This window comes from Grammomys surdaster, unplaced genomic scaffold, assembly GCF_004785775.1.
Source record: "Grammomys surdaster isolate TR1022 unplaced genomic scaffold, NIH_TR_1.0 372, whole genome shotgun sequence".
Lineage (NCBI taxonomy): Eukaryota > Metazoa > Chordata > Mammalia > Rodentia > Muridae > Grammomys > Grammomys surdaster.
Window position 1 is genome coordinate 6461839 of NW_021604791.1, and position 17128 is coordinate 6478966.

The following is a 17128-nucleotide window of genomic DNA, read 5'->3' on the forward strand; positions in this document are numbered from 1 at the left end:
CTGAGGAGCTCTCACTTGCAGACTTTGCTTCACGTGGTCCCTCAGACAAAACTGTCTCTTGAGAACTAGGGGGAGCTCAAGGCACCAGGACCCAGGTTGTGCAAATACACTCTTTACAATGAACACCACCAGTTCTGTGTCTAAACATCATTTTAAGCCTGTAAAACATGCTGCTTTTCCCTAGCCTGGTTCCCTTACCTCATATAAAAAAATAAATAAATAAAAAGGGCAAGAGAAGAGCCAACAACTGGCCACAGAAATGGATAAAAGTCACTGTTTACTTAATAATTTGTGGACAGTCGCTCCAGGCCTTTGCTTTTCTTTTGGCCAAAGCCAGCCAGGCAGGTTCTGTGGACACGGGGGCAGCATCTGGGGTGGAGAACCTCTTGGTGACCTCTTTTACCAGTGGTGCTGAGGGCGCAGAGTCTGAGATCTCCACTGCATTGTTTCAAAGGAAAAGAGAAGGAATCGAATTATATATACTTACTATACATGAAATGCTGTTTACACACACACACACACACACACACACAGACAGAGAGAGAGAGAGAGAGAGAGAGAGAGAGAGAGAGAGAGAGAGACCCCAGAATAGCCAAATCTAGCTGTTATTCACAAAGTTATGTAAGAACATTTGAAAATCTACTCTTAACATTTTAAGAATTCAGTAGGTTGATCGCTGTGGCCACTGTGTTACACGACAGATCTCTTGTACTTCTCATTAGCAAACACCTCCCCAGGTCACGCCCCAGAATGAGATTCCCACACATGATAGAGCCATGATGCCACTGCTATGTCCCTGAACTCCTGAAATCCCTGCCTCCACCTGAGCCCTAAGGTGAACTCATGGAAACTGCCACCTGTCAAGTTGTCATGGCTTGTAGTGTTGTCTAGTAATTCCTATGTCCCCTGTCACCTCTTTCTGAGACATCTCACATTATAGCCCAGGATGGCCCTCAAACTCATGGTAATCCTCCTGAAGGTTAAGAGTTGAAGGCTATCATGACTGATTATCCTGCTTTCTTTCTTTTTAAAGATTTAGTTATTTATTTCATGTATGTGAGTACATTGTCGCTACCTTCAGACACACCAGAAGAGGGCATTGGATCCCATTACAGATGGTTGTGAGCCACCATGTGGTTGCTGGGAATTGAACTCTGGAAGAGTAGTCAGTGCTCTTAACTGCTGAGCCATCTCTCCAGCCCTCTGCTTTCTTTACTAGAGATCTTAGGCTTCTGTGAGGAGGTTCTCTGTAAGAATTTTGGAGTGCTCACAACTTTGATGCCCAGGGACATGACCCACATCCTTCTAGAACTCAAGGGATACTAATTGAATGCGAAGACAAACACTTTGAAGCAAAGGCTTGCTTTATTAAGTTGGAGCTGTTGTAAGCGGGGATAACCCTTTTGTACTTCCAACTGGGTATAGGAAGGAAAGAGGTGAAAGAAACTCAGTCTCGCTCTAACACTTAGAGCCCTCAGTGTAAGAGCAAATAAGAATGCTCGAGGGTGAGGAGAGCAGTTTTAAGGTAGCTGTGGTATATCAGCGCTCCCCCTCCACCACTAAGTACTAAAGCATGTTTTAATACCTCCACAGCTCCAGACGTCAGGTAGCAGGTAGCCAGGGCACAGGCTTAGACACCACCAAGGTTTGAGGAAGCCTCTCCAGTGTTCTCATGGAGGACCTTTAATTCTCTACTGTTGGGGGTTGGCCTGTTGCTATGTATTCAAAGGCTAAATTCTGAACCCCAAGATCCTGTTGCCATCCAGACAAGCGCATTCTTTTGCACACCAGACTAAGTTATATAAACCTTGCTCCACAATTTAAAGCTGATTGGTTAATAAAAGGCTAGAGCCTATGATTGGGCAGTAAGAGAGGGAGGCGGGACTTGAGAATTGAGTGAGGGGTCTCAAGCCACTAGGAGATGAAAAAGACATAGAAAGGAATGAGGCTGTTTGGATTAGGAGCACGGGGCCAGAAGTGCACCCCGAGGACAGGCTGGCACCCCGAGAACAGGCTGATGGAGCAGAAGCAGCCCAGGCAAGACTCAAACCACATATGGAGTTCAAGGGGCGAATGGCTTGGATAGAGGGGAGAAGAGATAAAGCCTGCCCAATGGAGGCTTATGTCTTGGAAATAAAATACCAGGTTTCTATGTCTCTTATATGGGCAAGCTAGAATAAATAATTCATTTACCCTCTAGTGCAGCGGCACTGAGTTCTTCAGTGCGGGGAGGCAGAAGCCTCATGGTGTGCGCATGGGTGTCGGAGGCCCTCAAAAGTAGGTTAATGATTTTCTCACACTACCATTTGAGCCCACCTGCTTTCTCTCTCTCCTCATGTATGCGCTTGTCCATTCACTTTCCCACCTAAGATGAAATAGCGCAGGGCCCTCCCGGCTTGATAAATGACCTGGCTTTGGGTATTCTGTTAGCCATCTGAAAATGGACCAAGACAGACATGCTATGCTCTCTGGGGATCGGCACAGCCGTACGGGGAAGCAGATGGCCTGTTAGATCCTGGGAATATATGTATTCAGAGCTATCCATCTCCTGAGTGATTTGGAGCCAGGCGATAGTTGGCAACCATTGGGCTGTTTTACTTTTTTTACATCTTGCATGTGTTATAAGCAAAGAGAAGTGGCTAGAGTCACATCAGTGGAAATGCCTGGGCACCTGAGCCATGTTGCCAGGGTAGAGAAGTCACCAGGAAGTTGGGGGGGTGGGGTGGCGCAAGCTTCCGCTTCCAAACTCCCAGGTGACAGCTTTCACACACTTAACCTCGACTGTGTCACTTCTGATGATATGACCCTGGAGTCTATTTCCAAACCCAGGCTTGTTCTGCCTCAGTTTCACCTGAACTTTACACCTTGCCTTGCCCATCCTATTCTACTCTTCTCTTCCTTTGTTTAAATGTTCTGGCATATGCTTTTCCTTGCTATAGCATTCATACATACATACACACACACACACACACACATACATACACACACACACATACATACACACACACATGCACGTACACACACATACACATACATATACACACGCACACACATGCACACACATACACATGCACATACACACACACATGCACGTACACATGCACACACATACATATACACACACAGGCACATACACATGCACATATGCACACATAAATACATACACACACACGCACACACACACACATGCACATACACAACACGACGGTAGATGACAGTAACTAGATAATAAATAGACAGATCATAGATACAGCGCATGATGGGCAATGAGGCATTAATGACAACACATGCTGTCCTGTTATATGTTCAGAAACCGAGCAAGCCAGTTGGTGTCACATTAGTAGCTTAGCCACAGTTGAAGTATTTATACCACGGAAGATCATAAAGGCTACAGAGCAGAGGTGTCTGTACCTCCATAAAGAGCTGACTGTTAAGGCATCTTACTGTCTCTCCACTGAGAGCTGGGGCAGTCCTGGCATTTGCATCAGCATCAGAGTTGATGCCCAGGTCTGGGGAGAGCCTGTGCTCTGTGATGTCTGAGATGCTGTGCCACTCACTACACGATAGAAAATAAAGATCCTCTCAGGGAAAACTGTAGGTACAGGCAAGCAGGGAAGGGCATACTCTCTACCTGTCACAGACGTGGGAAGAGTGTTGGACTTCTTCAGCTGCTCTCTGCGCTGCAGCCTGGACACTGCTGTTTCTGGCTTTTTCTCTTCAGATGGAGCAGCAGGCTTGTGCACGGAACCAGCTTTGCTTACCCGACTGCTTCCAGGCTGTAGGCTGACACTGACCTGCGTTGGGAATGACAGGCAAAGCATGTTTTCAGTGCATGACCCCTGACCCCTAACCTCTGCATCCCAGCGAGGGACTGGGCATCACCTGTGAGCAGTGCATTCAAGACAGGCCTCCCAGGAGAGCTCAGTATTGTGTACCAAGGATGGAAAGTTACTACTATCCAAGCTGATTATAAAATTAGGTCATGGAACAAGGCTCTCGATACACTGTGCACACTGCACAGTCATTTCCATATCTCCCGTATATAACAATTACCCTTCCCCAAGATGGATATAATCTAAGATCCTTGTGGGATGTCTGAAACCAAGGATAGAACTAAACCCTGACTCTTCTGCCTTGTCTTATCTTAGATTTGTACCACTTCAGCTTATGATTGTTTTTCTTACTAAGTCAAGAGCTTTCACCTGGGGAAGTACTTTATAGCTTCCTGGCATGTGCTAATCTCCAGTATCATTACAGTCACCTGGGGGCCATTCGTAAGTAAAATAGGATGGACGTAAACACTGGGACCCTGTGATGGGTGGATGGGACAACCAAAACGGGTATCAGGTGACTAACCAGTAGTTGGCACCTACAGTTAAGAGACACTGGACAAAGAGTCTTCATGCCCCATGGAGTAAGATAGTGAGGTTTCATCACACCAAATGACAATTTATGTCTATTCGTGGAATTTTCCACCTAATATTTCTGGATCATGATTGACCTTCAGTCATTCAAACCATAAAAAGTGCAACCTCAGACAGGGAACAAGGGACATTACTGAAACCATCGTGTGTGAGCTGTTGCTGTAAATACATCTTAGATTCTGCCAAACCAGGTTCGCCTGGAAGCATAATAAAACCAAATTAAGTTATACTGAAAACATGCTTGTCCTGATTTAAAGTTAGTCAACGCATTTCCTTCCCTGCCCTTGGTAATCAGCGCCTCCAGTTCTAATCTTAAAAACCAAGCCAGTGACTTAGAAGAGAGAGAAGCGTAGGGCAGTGACACCGAAAGCACAGTGAGCTACGCACGGTTTCTTTGGAGAGCTTTTCTGCTTGTTTGGCCTCCCGGGCTTGCTTCCTCTCCTCTCGAGTTGCTTGCTGCTCACGAAATCCCTTTTGCTTCTGCAGTGCCAATGTTATCCACAGTGGCTGAGCAGTTTCAGCTTTCTCTGTCAACTTGGAGCCGTCTACAGAGTGCCTGCTCTGAAGCACGGGCTTCTCTGTGAAGGAAGAAGATGACGTTGGCTGTGAGGAACGGATGACATACGCCTCATCTTGTACAGTCCGTGGTATGGGTACTAACAGGCTGATGCCCAAGGGACCCCAATGAGGGAGAAGGCAACATCTTTGACTAACAGGAAAACAGGGGCACTTTTCTTCCCTAAAAGTGAAATTACTTTTACAAAAAAAAAATAATAATTAAATCTCCAGTGTGATTAAAAACTCATGTTTATAGGAGACCCAGACAATATGTGGTTTACTGCCTTGGTAAGGTTTGTGTTTAGCAGTGGCACCCCGGAGGAGGAGGAAGAGGAGGAGGAGGAAGAAGAGGAGGAGGAGGAGGAGGAGGAAGAAGAGGAGGAGGAGGAAGAGGAGGAGGAGAAAAGGGGACCCCAGATTATGAGAGAGGCTGCCTTAGAAACAGGATGACGGGATCAGATCCAGCTATGAACAGTGGAGTCCACTCCACAGGGCGGCCAGTATCCGAAACGTATCTCTATCAGATCTTCAGTCTAGGTCACAGAGAAGGTGCGTTGCCGTTATCTAAGAATCAGGTAGACAGAGTCCTGCCATTTCTATGCAAGGCATCAAGGATGGCAAAGCCACCCATGCCAAAGACCTGACCAGCACTCCCACACTGTGATGGGGTAATTCAGATTCCATGGTGTTTTTCTTGCCATCTATCTCCTAAAAACAAACTGAAAATGAAGACAAATTTGTCTTTCAAGGGAAAACAAGGAAGTTTGTATTTCCTGAGCGCAATCTGGGGTTAGAGATTGTATCTTTTTTTTCTAAATATTCATTTATTTTATATATGTGAGTACACTGTCACTGTCTTCAGACACACCAAAAGAGGGCATTAGATCCCATTACAGATGATTGTGAGCCACCATGTGGTTGCTGGGGATTGAACTCAGGACCTCTGGAAGAACAGTCAGTGCTCTTAACCTCTGAGCCATCTCTCCAGCCCATGAGATCATATTTTTCTAAGATGGATGTACTACCTATTGCTCTAATGAGGTACCTTGGACTGGATTTTAAAGAGTAAATGTAAAGACTTACTAGGTCTAGCTCACAGGACCAAAAACAGGACATTAAAATTGGGTTTCTGTTTGGGTCTCAGCCAAAGATTCTTCCAAGGCTTGAGGAAAAATAATCACCTTGTCATATATTCCAAAGCTGAGGACCACCTACTAGGGACTGGGACCATGAAACAGCCGCCAGTCAGCCACCACTAAGACATGGAAAAACTGAGGTGGCCGCTGAAGACTAGACGTCGTCTGGATATCCCACTGTCCATGCATAGCATCCAGAAGACAGGGAGACACGACTCCTTTGTGAGTCAGAGGTCTAAAAAATTGGCAGAATGCCTCAGAGGATGCGTGAGACACTTCATCGGGGTGAGAAAACTGTCAGCATTTCAATATGTCACCTTTTAAAGATTTATTTTATATTGTGTGTGTGTGTGCATGCACACATACACACACACACACACACACACACACACACACACACACACACACGAGTACAAGTGCCCACACAGGACAGAGGCATTGGATCCTCCGGGGGCTGGAATTGTAAGTAGTTGCAAACTGCCTAACAAGTGTGCTTGCACCTGAACTCTGATCCGTGTCAGAACACTATAAAATCTTAACCACTGAGCCATCTCTCCAGCCCCTATTTATCTCCATTTAAATCTGTGGGTAATGATGAATATCCAGGCTGATTCGGATGCCTGTACTCAGCCCACATTACCAAAGGTTGTGTGTATGTATCTAAGGTTAAAAAAAGAATCTTTTTTTTTTTTTTTTTGGTTGGGGTTTTGTTTGTTTGGCTGGTTTGGTTTGCTTGGTTGGTTTTGAGACAGAGCCTCACTATATTGTTCTGCCTATTCTGAATCTAACCATGTAGACAAGGCTAGCCCTGAACTCCCATAGAGCTGCCTCCCAAGTGCCTAGCTTGAGTTAAGAGTCTTGAGGAAGATTATGCACAGGAGGGCCTGTGCAGGGCTGGAAGGGATGGTAGTTTTATTCTCACAGTTAGCATATTGAAAGATTCTATAACTAGGGTAAATATTTGAAAGTGGCGGCTACTTTCTTTAAACTACATGATTCTTTAGATGATAAGTAAATGGCGTAAAAAGTTAGTTTACTATTAATAATGAAGCATCAAAAAACCTAGCAGGGGCAACAAGTTCTTTAGAAAGAAGTCAGATCTGACAAGAAGTTAACCAAAAAGTAAAAAGTGACAACATGATTTGTAACGCAGATACACAGCATCCCTCCTAGGCCTTGCTTAAGACGCTATCCTGGAGGTCTTAGGATGGCTCTGCCTATATACTGTCAATACATTGCTGCAGCCTATGCTTAGCGAATTTGAATCTGAAGGGGTGCTCTGGTGGTCACCCCGGCCTACAGTAGTTGACTGGCAAAACTCTACTGAAGGTAGGCGACAATTAAAGCAAGTAGTCCTTGCTTTCATGCCTGCTGACTTATTTCCTTTTATTTGTTTGAGGCAGGGGCTCACTAGCTGGGTGCTTGTAACTGAACTCTCGTCCCTGTAAGAGCACCGTAAGTTCTTAACCACAGAGCCAGGGCCATCTGGTCTGGAAATGGCTGTGTAGACCGAGCCCACCTCTAACTCACAGAGACCTGTCTCCCTCTGCTTCCCAAGTACTAGGATCAGGGGCATTTATGCTGAAGTGAACGGCTTGAGTGTGGCCATGGCTCTAGGAGGCCTGGCCCATCTCTTCCATCCCCACCTGCCTTGTTAAAAACCGTTAGATTACATTACATTCCTAAAGCTAGCCACCAAGGTCCATGTCCTTATTTGTCTACTTCTTCCTCCTGGGGCTGACTACCAGCGTCCAGCTATCAAAGCATTGAAGTCAAGCAATCAAAAGGCCCCTCTGGCTTACCTAATTAACATTCCCAATTAAAATTAAACACTTCATCCTAACATGGGGCTTCCCCTTTACATTTATAAATGGCCACTTCTACCCTATGTTCCATACCTGTCTCCTCTCTATTTGGAGGCAGTCCTTTGTCCTCTGGGACAAACATCCCTGCCTCATCTCCCTTGTTCCCTCCCTCTGTCCCTCTGGGGCAAATAATTCTTCTCTATGCTAAGAACTTGGTCTTGGGGGTCCTGGGCCTCTATGCCCAGCTTATTTAATTTGGAGTCTGACAATCCAAAATCCAAACACCAGGAAAGAAGACAGGGGTGGTAATAGCTTTTGGAGAGAAAATGACAAGAATCAAAGAGGCATCTCCAAGAGAAATGAGCTTTCTCTTCAAGGGGAAGAGGGGAGGCTGATGGAGCACCTCAGGCTGAGAGGGACTTCGCAGACACAAGAGCTAACGACACAAAGGCTAATGTCCATCAAACAGCAGTCACTACGGACAAGAATGTGCAGGCTGTGCAGGCTCATGCTCACCCAGGAAAGCAAGTAGAGCAGACGGGTCATTTAGAGAGGACTGCTCTTCGGGGATGTACCGCTGTCCTTCAGTAGTTCACCAAAATGGCGAGCAAGGGGAAAGAGGAAGCACCTTATACATGTTCTCTGGGCCAGTTAGAAAACATGGAGTTGTTCCTCTGGCCACATCTATGAGTGATACAGTAGACAGGAAGGGGACAGACGCTGTTAAAAAGGCACACCTCATAAATGTTACCATAGCAAAACTAGAGGAGTCCGTGCTATTACTCTGCATGCTGTTGGCACTGTTGTATAAACAAGAAAACTAAGGGCAAGATTTTTTGTTGTTGTTGTTTCTTTTCTTCAAGACATGGTTTCTGTGTAGAAAGCTGTCTGTGCTAGAACTCACTCTATAGACCTGGCTGACCTCGAACTCAGAGATCCACCTATCTCTGCCTCCTGAGTGCTGGGATTAAAGGTGTGCGGCACCAGCTCCTGGCAAGGGCAAGATTCTTGTCAAGAGAATGAATCTGCATGTTAAGCATCATAAGACTAGAGATGGCTTCCTGGAATGGATGAAGGAAAACAATGTGGAAAAGAAAGGCGCTAAAGAGAAAGGTACCTGGATTCCACTGGAGTGCCAGCCTGCCACCGTCAGAGGAGCACACTTTGTCAGAACTAAAGAATGGTCTTGGGCTGCTGGAGCCCATCCTTATGAATGTGTGCGTGGCTGACTGGCTGATCAGATGAGAACAACAACAAACCACTAAAAGGTAAAAATAAAAATGAAAAGGACTTTTTGAGACCCTGCTATGCCATAAGTTACTCCATATTTCGTAAACAGTAGCTCTCAGCCTGTGGCTTGCCCTAGGTGACTCCATTTTGGGTGCAAATGCAGAAGCAAGATGGTTCTGCATCTCATGCATTTAGACATCCCTGGCCCAGCACTACCCATGAGGCAGACTGATAACACTTTTTCCTATAAGCAAAAGGAACCAACCACCTGGAAGCCGATCACAGTAGACTAGGAACATACGGGCACCATTAAAATCATCTTAGAAATACTAAGCCTGAACACTTATAGAACAGGCCACATGGAAGGATCCAGCCTGCTCACCTGTAACCCCATAAAGACATGGAACCCTTTCCATGGTTCCGTGGTCTTTCACCTACAGCTGTTTCTGCAGCTGGACTCAACCCTAAGGTCTGAGGCCTCATTTAACTGAAACCATGCTCCCCTGACAATAGTTCTTGTGTGTGTGTGTGTGTGTGTTTATGTGTGTTTATGTGTGTGTGGTGTTCATGAAGGCCAGAAGAGGGTGATGGATCCCCTGGAACTGTGGTTACAAAGAGGTGTGAGGCGCCATGTTGAGAATCAAACCATGGTCCTCTATAAGACAACAAGTGCTCTTAACCACAGGATCATCTCCTCAGCCCCTGCTACTGGCTTTATTATTGTTGTCTCTGGTTACTCTGTAATTCTGTGTTAGCGCTCTGCCTCCAGTAAGTCCTCTCTGGATTCCTGGAACCCCGTTGAGGGTTACCGTTTTATAGGCACTCCGTAACACAAGTGCATGCAGGGGTATGTGTGCATGCACACATGTATTCACTGTATGAAGTGTAATGTATGATGTGACATTTAATGTTAGTAATTAAGATTGGAATAAGAGAACTTGGTTTGCCAATGGCCGACCGTCAAGGAAAATAGAGACAACTTGGCAATGGCTAGCAATAAAACTGGTGTAGCTTGTGACCTTATTGTTACTCGATCAGTTCTGACATCGAAGAAAGACATAACCTCGTCCACCTGCCGTTTCTGGCAAAGCACACTCGAGCACACAACACGGCTCAGCAGTACTCGAGGGGCTTTCACGAAGGTGAGACAAATAACCAAACTAACACTTCTCAAGGAAGCAAAAACCACCCCACACCTAAACACTTAAAAGGAGAAACTTCCTAGCCACGATCCAAACTTTGTGTCTGGGAAGATTAGGTGAGCATTCTTTAAAGGCAAAAAAAAAAAAAAGTCAACTCAGCTGCTTCAGATATTTTGTATGAAGAAAGAGGCAGCCAGCTCTGATGGTTTCGTATGGGAAGTCTGCAGTATGGGAAAAGGCAGTTAAGCTGCGTTTTACCTAGCACAGCAGAGCCCCTGCGATCCAGACTGAAGGGCAGACACTGGTCTAAGAAATGCTATTTTTGATCATCGCTACAGACTTGTTCAAAACGGTTAACGATATGAGTTAACTGGGGCGACATTCCAATTCGAGGAATGTGTGAAATGTAAAGGGACTGATTTGGAGCAAACCTGTTCCTAATTAAGGTGTTCCCAGAGCCGGTTTCCCCGGGGCTCCCGCTCAATTCCCTCCCCACCGAATGAAGCCACATTCACTCTGCAGTCACACACCTTTTCTACCTGTTTCAGGAGTTAGGGAAGGTCTCTCTTGCTGGCTGGCTGGCAGAGGCGGGGAAGCGGGCTTCTTTTCTGGCACATCTTTCTCATCCCTCTTCTGCCCCTTCGGCTCCTCCGGCAGCGATGGCGACGGTGGCTGGTTATCACTGCTCTCCTGGTTCTCCTTGGCAGTCTCACTGGGCTCGGAGTCGAGCTTGCCAGCTCGCCTAGCCAGCAGCTCTACTATGTGGGGTCTGCTCAGTTTGGAGAGTGGGGATGAAGGTGGGGTCTGGCTGGCAGGCTTGGGAGCCAGGGCCGGCTTCTGCATGGATGGCATTTTGCTTGCTGCCTTGTCTTGTTCTGGAGCTGGGGTCTGGCCACTGGCCTGTGGTAGTCCAGACTGGGCTACAGCAACATAGTGACCACTAGAATGGCTTTCAGCAGAGTCTTTCCGAGGGGGTAGGGCTGGCTTTCTCTCCTGGGGAAGGGATGAACCATGCTTGAGGAACATGGCTTCAGGCTCTCTCTCTCCAGGGGCGCTCCCAGTTGCAGGGGTGGCCCCATCCACACTGTCTCCAGTGCTGCTGTGCCTCTTTTTCTTCTTCTGTTCCGCCTGTTGGTCACAGTGGAAGCGCAAGGAGTAGTTGGTCCTTCTCAATTTTATTCCAAAGGGCGAGGCCTTTTCCTCACTTCCAGGCATCGCAGGGTCTGGGTTTCCTACGTCACTCGTGGTCTCGCCGTCCAAAGTGGTCGTGGACTCTGTGCGGGTCGCAGCTTTCTGCGGAGAAGGCAGGCTTGGAACGAGGAAAGATGGAAGGTCTTTGGCAAATTTGCATCCGTCAGTGGTGTCTGGTTGTTCCTGGCTTACCTGTTGCTGAGCCGCTGCAGGCAGAGGCTGGGGTGCGGTCTCTTCGCTGGGCGCTAGCCCCAGCTTTTTCCTTACGCTCTCACCGTCCAGGCTCTGTTTGAAGGTCTCTGAGCCGCTGTCCGAGAATTTCTGCCAGGCAGGCATGATGGAGAACTTGGCGTTGACTGGCGGCGTCCTGCGCACGTTCCCTCGGGAATCGCACCGCGCTCGAGGCGCTGGCTCGTCCCCAGCTCTGGCCGGCTCTTTGTCGCCACGCTGGTCGCCCTCCGAGTTCTTCAGGATTCTGGATCGAATGGAAGCCCACTCGGCTAGCGCGGCTGCATTGCTCGGTGACTCTGGAGCAGGTCTGGACTTCCCGCCGCCAGCCCTGGGCTCCACCGTAGGGACGTCCACAGGGCGCTTTTCATCTGACAAGCCCAGGAGAGACTTGCACGCCGTGTCCTTGATCTGGCTCAGGTTGACCGCCGGGCCGCAGAGCTGCGCTCCGGTGACCAGTATGGCCGTGTGTGGGATGCTCAGCGCCGAGGGCAGGGCGTGCGAGGCGGCACCGGCACCGCGGGGCGCGGGCGGTTCCTGGGCCGCTGGGGCCAGGCTCGCGTCCTTGGCTGGTGTCACCGGGCTCAGGTTGACTTTGGGGAAGAGAATCTGCCTACTCCCGGAGGATACCTGGAACGTGTAGGGCCGGGGCATGGTCTGCCGCTCGTCCACCTCCTGCCACCGGAGCTCCTCCACCTTTCGGTCGATGTCTGCGGCGGTGGCTTCCTTCTCCCCCGGGGCCGGCGTATCTTCCATCAGTCTCTCTTGCGGCTGGAGATTGTCTACCTGAGCGACTTCTTTCCCTTCCACGTCTACACCACCGCAGCGCGCGCCCAAGTCTCCGCTCTGCTCTGCCGGCTCCATGTCTCCTCTCTGCTCCCCGGCGATGTCTCTCTGCCCTGGGGATTCCAGGTCTTCTCGTCCCCCTGGCTTCTCAAGATCCCGCTGCAGTGGGCTTTGCTGGACAGCGTCATCCGTTAGCCAACGCTGGCTCTCTCCGTCTGGACTCTGCGGGCCTTCCTCCACCAGCGGCTCAGGCGCCTCCTTTTCCCGACCTTTCAGCTCTTCCATGCACTTGGCCTCCTCCTCCTCCTTCTGCAGCATCCTCTTGGCTTCCTCCTCCTGAGCGCGCTGCCTTAGTTCCTCCTCTTGTCTTTCAGCCTCGCGCTGCCTCAGTTTCTCTTGCCTCTCAGCCTCGTGCTGCCTTAGTTCCTCCTCTTCCCTCTGGGCTTCGCGCTGCCTCAGTTTCTCCTGCCACTCAGCCTCCTCGCGTTGCCTTAGTTCTTCCTCTTGCCTTTTAGCTTCCCGCTGCCTCAGTTCCTCCTCCTGCCTCTCAGCCTCGCGTTGCCTTACTTCCTCCTCTTGCCTCTCGGCCTCGAGCTGCCTCAGTTTCTCTTCTTGCCTCTCGGCCTCGAGCTGCCTCAGTTCCTCCTCCTGCCTCTCGGCCTCGCGCTGCCTCAGTTCCTCCTCTTGCCTCTCGATCTCGCGCTGCCTCAGTTTCTCCGCCTGCCCCTCGGCCTCTTCCTGCTCATGTCTGCGCTTTTCTGCCTCCAGGCGGGAGGGGTCGTCGGCTTCCTCCAGCTCTTGCTCTGCACAGCGCTGTTGCTCCAGACCAGACCGCAGCCCTTCCTCTGGAGGCGCCTTCCCTGCCTGTAGCTGCAGGCCCACCTCTTCGCCCTCCTCCTCCACCTCCTCCAGCAGCTCCTGTCTGAGGCTCTCCTCCCAAAGCCTCCTCTCCAGCGCCTGCCGCCTCTGCTCTTCCTGGCGCCTCTTCTCAGCGGCTTCGGCTTTTTGTCGTTTGCACTTGGCTTCGAGTTCCCGCCAATACTCTTCCTGCTGTCTTTTCTCTTCATGGGCTTCCAAAGGTTCTGCTTCCTCTCCGTGCCAAATGTACTTCTCTTCTCCTAGCTGCCCATTCTGGTCCAGGGAGGACTGACTCTCAAAGCTGCCTGATTCATTCTTTCGGTCCTGATGTGAGGAAGGAAAGCACAATTAGTCTTTTCCCACACCACCATAATGTCCCAGCCACAGCACTGGTGATTGCTCTTAATCCGGACAGGACAGGCCTTCCAAGTATAGACACAGCAGTCCCTGCAGTGGCCCATGACGTTTAAGCCTCGCTGTTAACTTGACTGGACTTAGAATCAGTATGGAATGCACCTTTGGGTGTTTCCAGAACAGCTTAAGTGAGGAAGGGAAGGCCCAGATTAAATGTGGGTGGTTGGGGGTCTCGGAAGGAGTAGGAGGGAGAAAGCACTGTCCTTTCTCTTTCCTATGCGCATGTGACTGCTGCCTCACACTCTGGCCGCTAGGACTTCTGGGACAGGATCAACTGTATGCCCAAACTGTTAAGCAAAACAAGCCCTCTCCTGAGTTGCTTTTGTCAGCTGTTTGTCACAGCAATGACAGTGATAACTAATAGAGCCCCTTTATCAAAGGTATTGTTCTCACTGTTTCTGAATACTAAGGGCAACTGAATCTCCAGAGATAAAATGTTTCAAACGACTTAGTACGGTGTGTCGTTACGATTGCACTAATTTGTTATTGTTGTAAATCTTTTATACCATACCGAATTTAGGAATTAAACTTTATCGTATGTATGTACCTATACCTATATTAAGCATGGGATAAAACAGGTCTTAAAATGTTTCCCTTCCCAAGTGAGTTCAGGCACTGGTCATACAAAGCAAGAGAAGTGGGAGAACAGAGAACAAGAATATATTTTGCTTTGCCCTCTAGCCCCTCCATTCTCAAGTTTATTTCTCTTAGTCTGGATTAATAACAGGAACAACTAACCTGGCATTATAAAGATGAGCCAAAAAGGGGGTGGGAGGGACAAATTTGGATTTTATTGTTGTCCCCTGAAGCTTAGGAGCCCAAACCCTAAAAAATCTCAGCTAAGCAGAGCTGGCCTGCTTTCTTGCACAACCCTCACCACTCCCAGCAGCATCTGGCACCTCCCTATAGGCAACACCCTGAGTTCCTCCTCCTCAGGCCGTGGAGGGTAAGCGGACTGCTTGATCCCTGTAAACTTCAGACACTCAAGTCCCAGATAGGGAGTGAGTTATCTCCCTACTGCAGCACAACAGGTAGAATTAGGCCAGGCAGGCAAGGGCGCCGCCTCACCTGCTAGGACACGCTACGCACCTGGACGAGCCACCTGTGCTTCCTTGACACCCTCTGGTTTTTTGGCTTCACGGAGAGTTTGTGCTTGGCAGCACTGTTGTCCAGACGAGCGATGGCCAGGGGGATGGCATCCAAGTTGACACTTTCAATGGTGCCGGCGGGAGGCAAGTGCCTTTTTGGCCGAGAGGGTTTAACTGGAGCAATCTACAATACAGATTAAGATATAAAATGTCAGCATGGATCAGAACATGACCCAGAGGGGATCCAACAAAGGCAGTACTCACTGGGCTCTGTTTGCCTGCCTTAGCCCAAGGAATGGGTTTTTTTTTTTTTTTAAATGAGAGTCAAAGTCAGTCACAATACAAAATTTTGAAAAACACAGCCAGTTCCTAAGGTAGCTTCTGAGGTGGGAGAAAGTTGGGGAGTTTCTTTTGCTGGCAGAGGGTAAAGAGGCACAGAAACAGGCCAGAGAAACAGAAGAAGGCACCACAGCTATGGACATGGGGACACCTTTAACAAGTCTCACTAAGTAATTTAAAAAGAGCAGGGGATGAAGTAGGGAGGAGGAGGAGGAGGAAGAAGAGGAGGAAGAAGAGGAAGAAGAGGAGGAGGAGGAGGAGGTAATGGGAGGGCCTGGGGGAAAGGAATCGGAGGAAGAATAGGGGATGGATATGATCAAGATACAGACACGCGTGTGAAACTGTCAGAGCACATGGTGATTGTTAATGTTTTGACATGTTCACTCAAAAGTCATAGACCGCAGAGGACACCAAAAATCGAATGAAGTGCTCTGGTGAAAAACAGCCAAGTGACAAAAACGTGACCCAGGGCCAAGTGTCATTCCTGAAAGGAAACTGGGAGAGCCTGCAGTTCTCGACTAAAGACACATTCACTAAGAGACCACTTCCCACCCCAGCATGGTGGCACTCTTGTAACCTTAACATTTGCAGGATGGAGACAGGAGAATCAGGAAGCTCACCATTGGCTATGTATCGAGTTCGAGGCCTGCCTGGACTTCAGGAAACTCTTGTCTCAAAAAATAATTTAAGGGGCTGGAGAGATGGTTCAATAGTAAAGACCTGGGTTCATCTCCCAGCACCCACATGGTGGCTCACAGCTATCCATAACTCTACTTCCATGGGCACCAGACATGCATATACACACAGGCAAGACACTCATGAACAAAACATAAAATGAATAAATCTTTACAAAAAGAGACCGAAACCTTAGACAAAGTGCACACATCTAGAGAAGTTAGAGGCCATGGCACAGCCTCCAGATGCATTGAATGACAGCAGGAAGCCACACCAGAGGGCTCCTGTGCCAGTGTCCAGCAGGGGGCGCTCACCGCCCTTTCAGTGTCTCACCACGAGCTCCGAGCACAAAGGCCAGCACTGGACAGGGTAAGGCTTGTGAACTGTGTGCACTGTGGTATGTGTAAAGTCTGTGAGGTTTGCAAGCAAAGGGTTTGCAGTTTTGCAGTTACCTTCCACATTTATTCACAAACGACTAGAAAAGATCACACTAGCATACGATTCTAATCGGGAAAACCACACAAATTCATGAGTTAAAAAAGTATGAAACAAATATCTCCAGCTTTTGGCCTTGTAGATTTCAGTTGTTTATGATTCCTCTTATAACAGATATAAAATTCTGAGACGAGGTAAACATTTATTTCCATTCCTGAATGGAAGAGGTACATTGTGGGGAATAAAAGAGCCACTGTGACAGACTCAAGTCAGGGCGGGGCACTCAAAGCTAAGATCTCAGTGTTAGGCTTTGCTTCTAGACATCCCACTAAACCTCATCTCTCTCTGCATGGCGGAGCCACCCCCTCATGCGTGCAGAGCTGGTCAATGTCACCCTACAGTTTCCTCAGAGAAGGCCTGCCCCATGCAGAGATGAAGATTGTCATCGAAGAAACCCAGCTCTTACAGGATGCGCTCTCTGGTGAAGGGTCTAGACTCCCCAGACTGCAGGTGAAATCTCAAGGCCATGGGGAGGAAAATGATTTGCAGGGAAGCCTGAGCACCTGAGTTCAGACTCCATCACCCATGTAAAAGGCAGGCCATAGCCATTCATGTATCTGTAACCCAACGCTGTGGAGGACAGAGACAGAAGGAACACTGGGGCTTGCTGGTCAACATTTCACTCCTGGTTCAGAGAGAAGGCCCTGTCTCCAGAGGCTAGCATAGAGAGTGAGAGAGTGGACTCCTGACATCCTCTCTATGAATATGCAGGAGCATACCCACCCACCACACACACACACCACACACACTACACACACA

General features: G+C 48.6%; 1 protein-coding gene across 1 annotated transcript in view; it reads right to left on the minus strand.

Annotated features, from left to right (window-relative positions):
- Nucleotides 1-241: 241 nt before the first annotated feature.
- The window catches only part of Kiaa1211 (KIAA1211 ortholog), a 51090-nt gene continuing 34203 nt past the window's right edge, over nt 242-17128 (minus strand). The window contains exons 5-9 of the mRNA XM_028780841.1: nt 14862-15044; nt 10826-13682; nt 4812-5002; nt 3632-3794; nt 242-438 (exon numbers count right to left, since the gene is read on the minus strand). Coding sequence (XP_028636674.1) covers nt 278-438; nt 3632-3794; nt 4812-5002; nt 10826-13682; nt 14862-15044 — 3555 coding nt within the window. The 3' untranslated portion in view covers nt 242-277. The remainder of the gene's footprint in view (nt 439-3631; nt 3795-4811; nt 5003-10825; nt 13683-14861; nt 15045-17128) is intronic.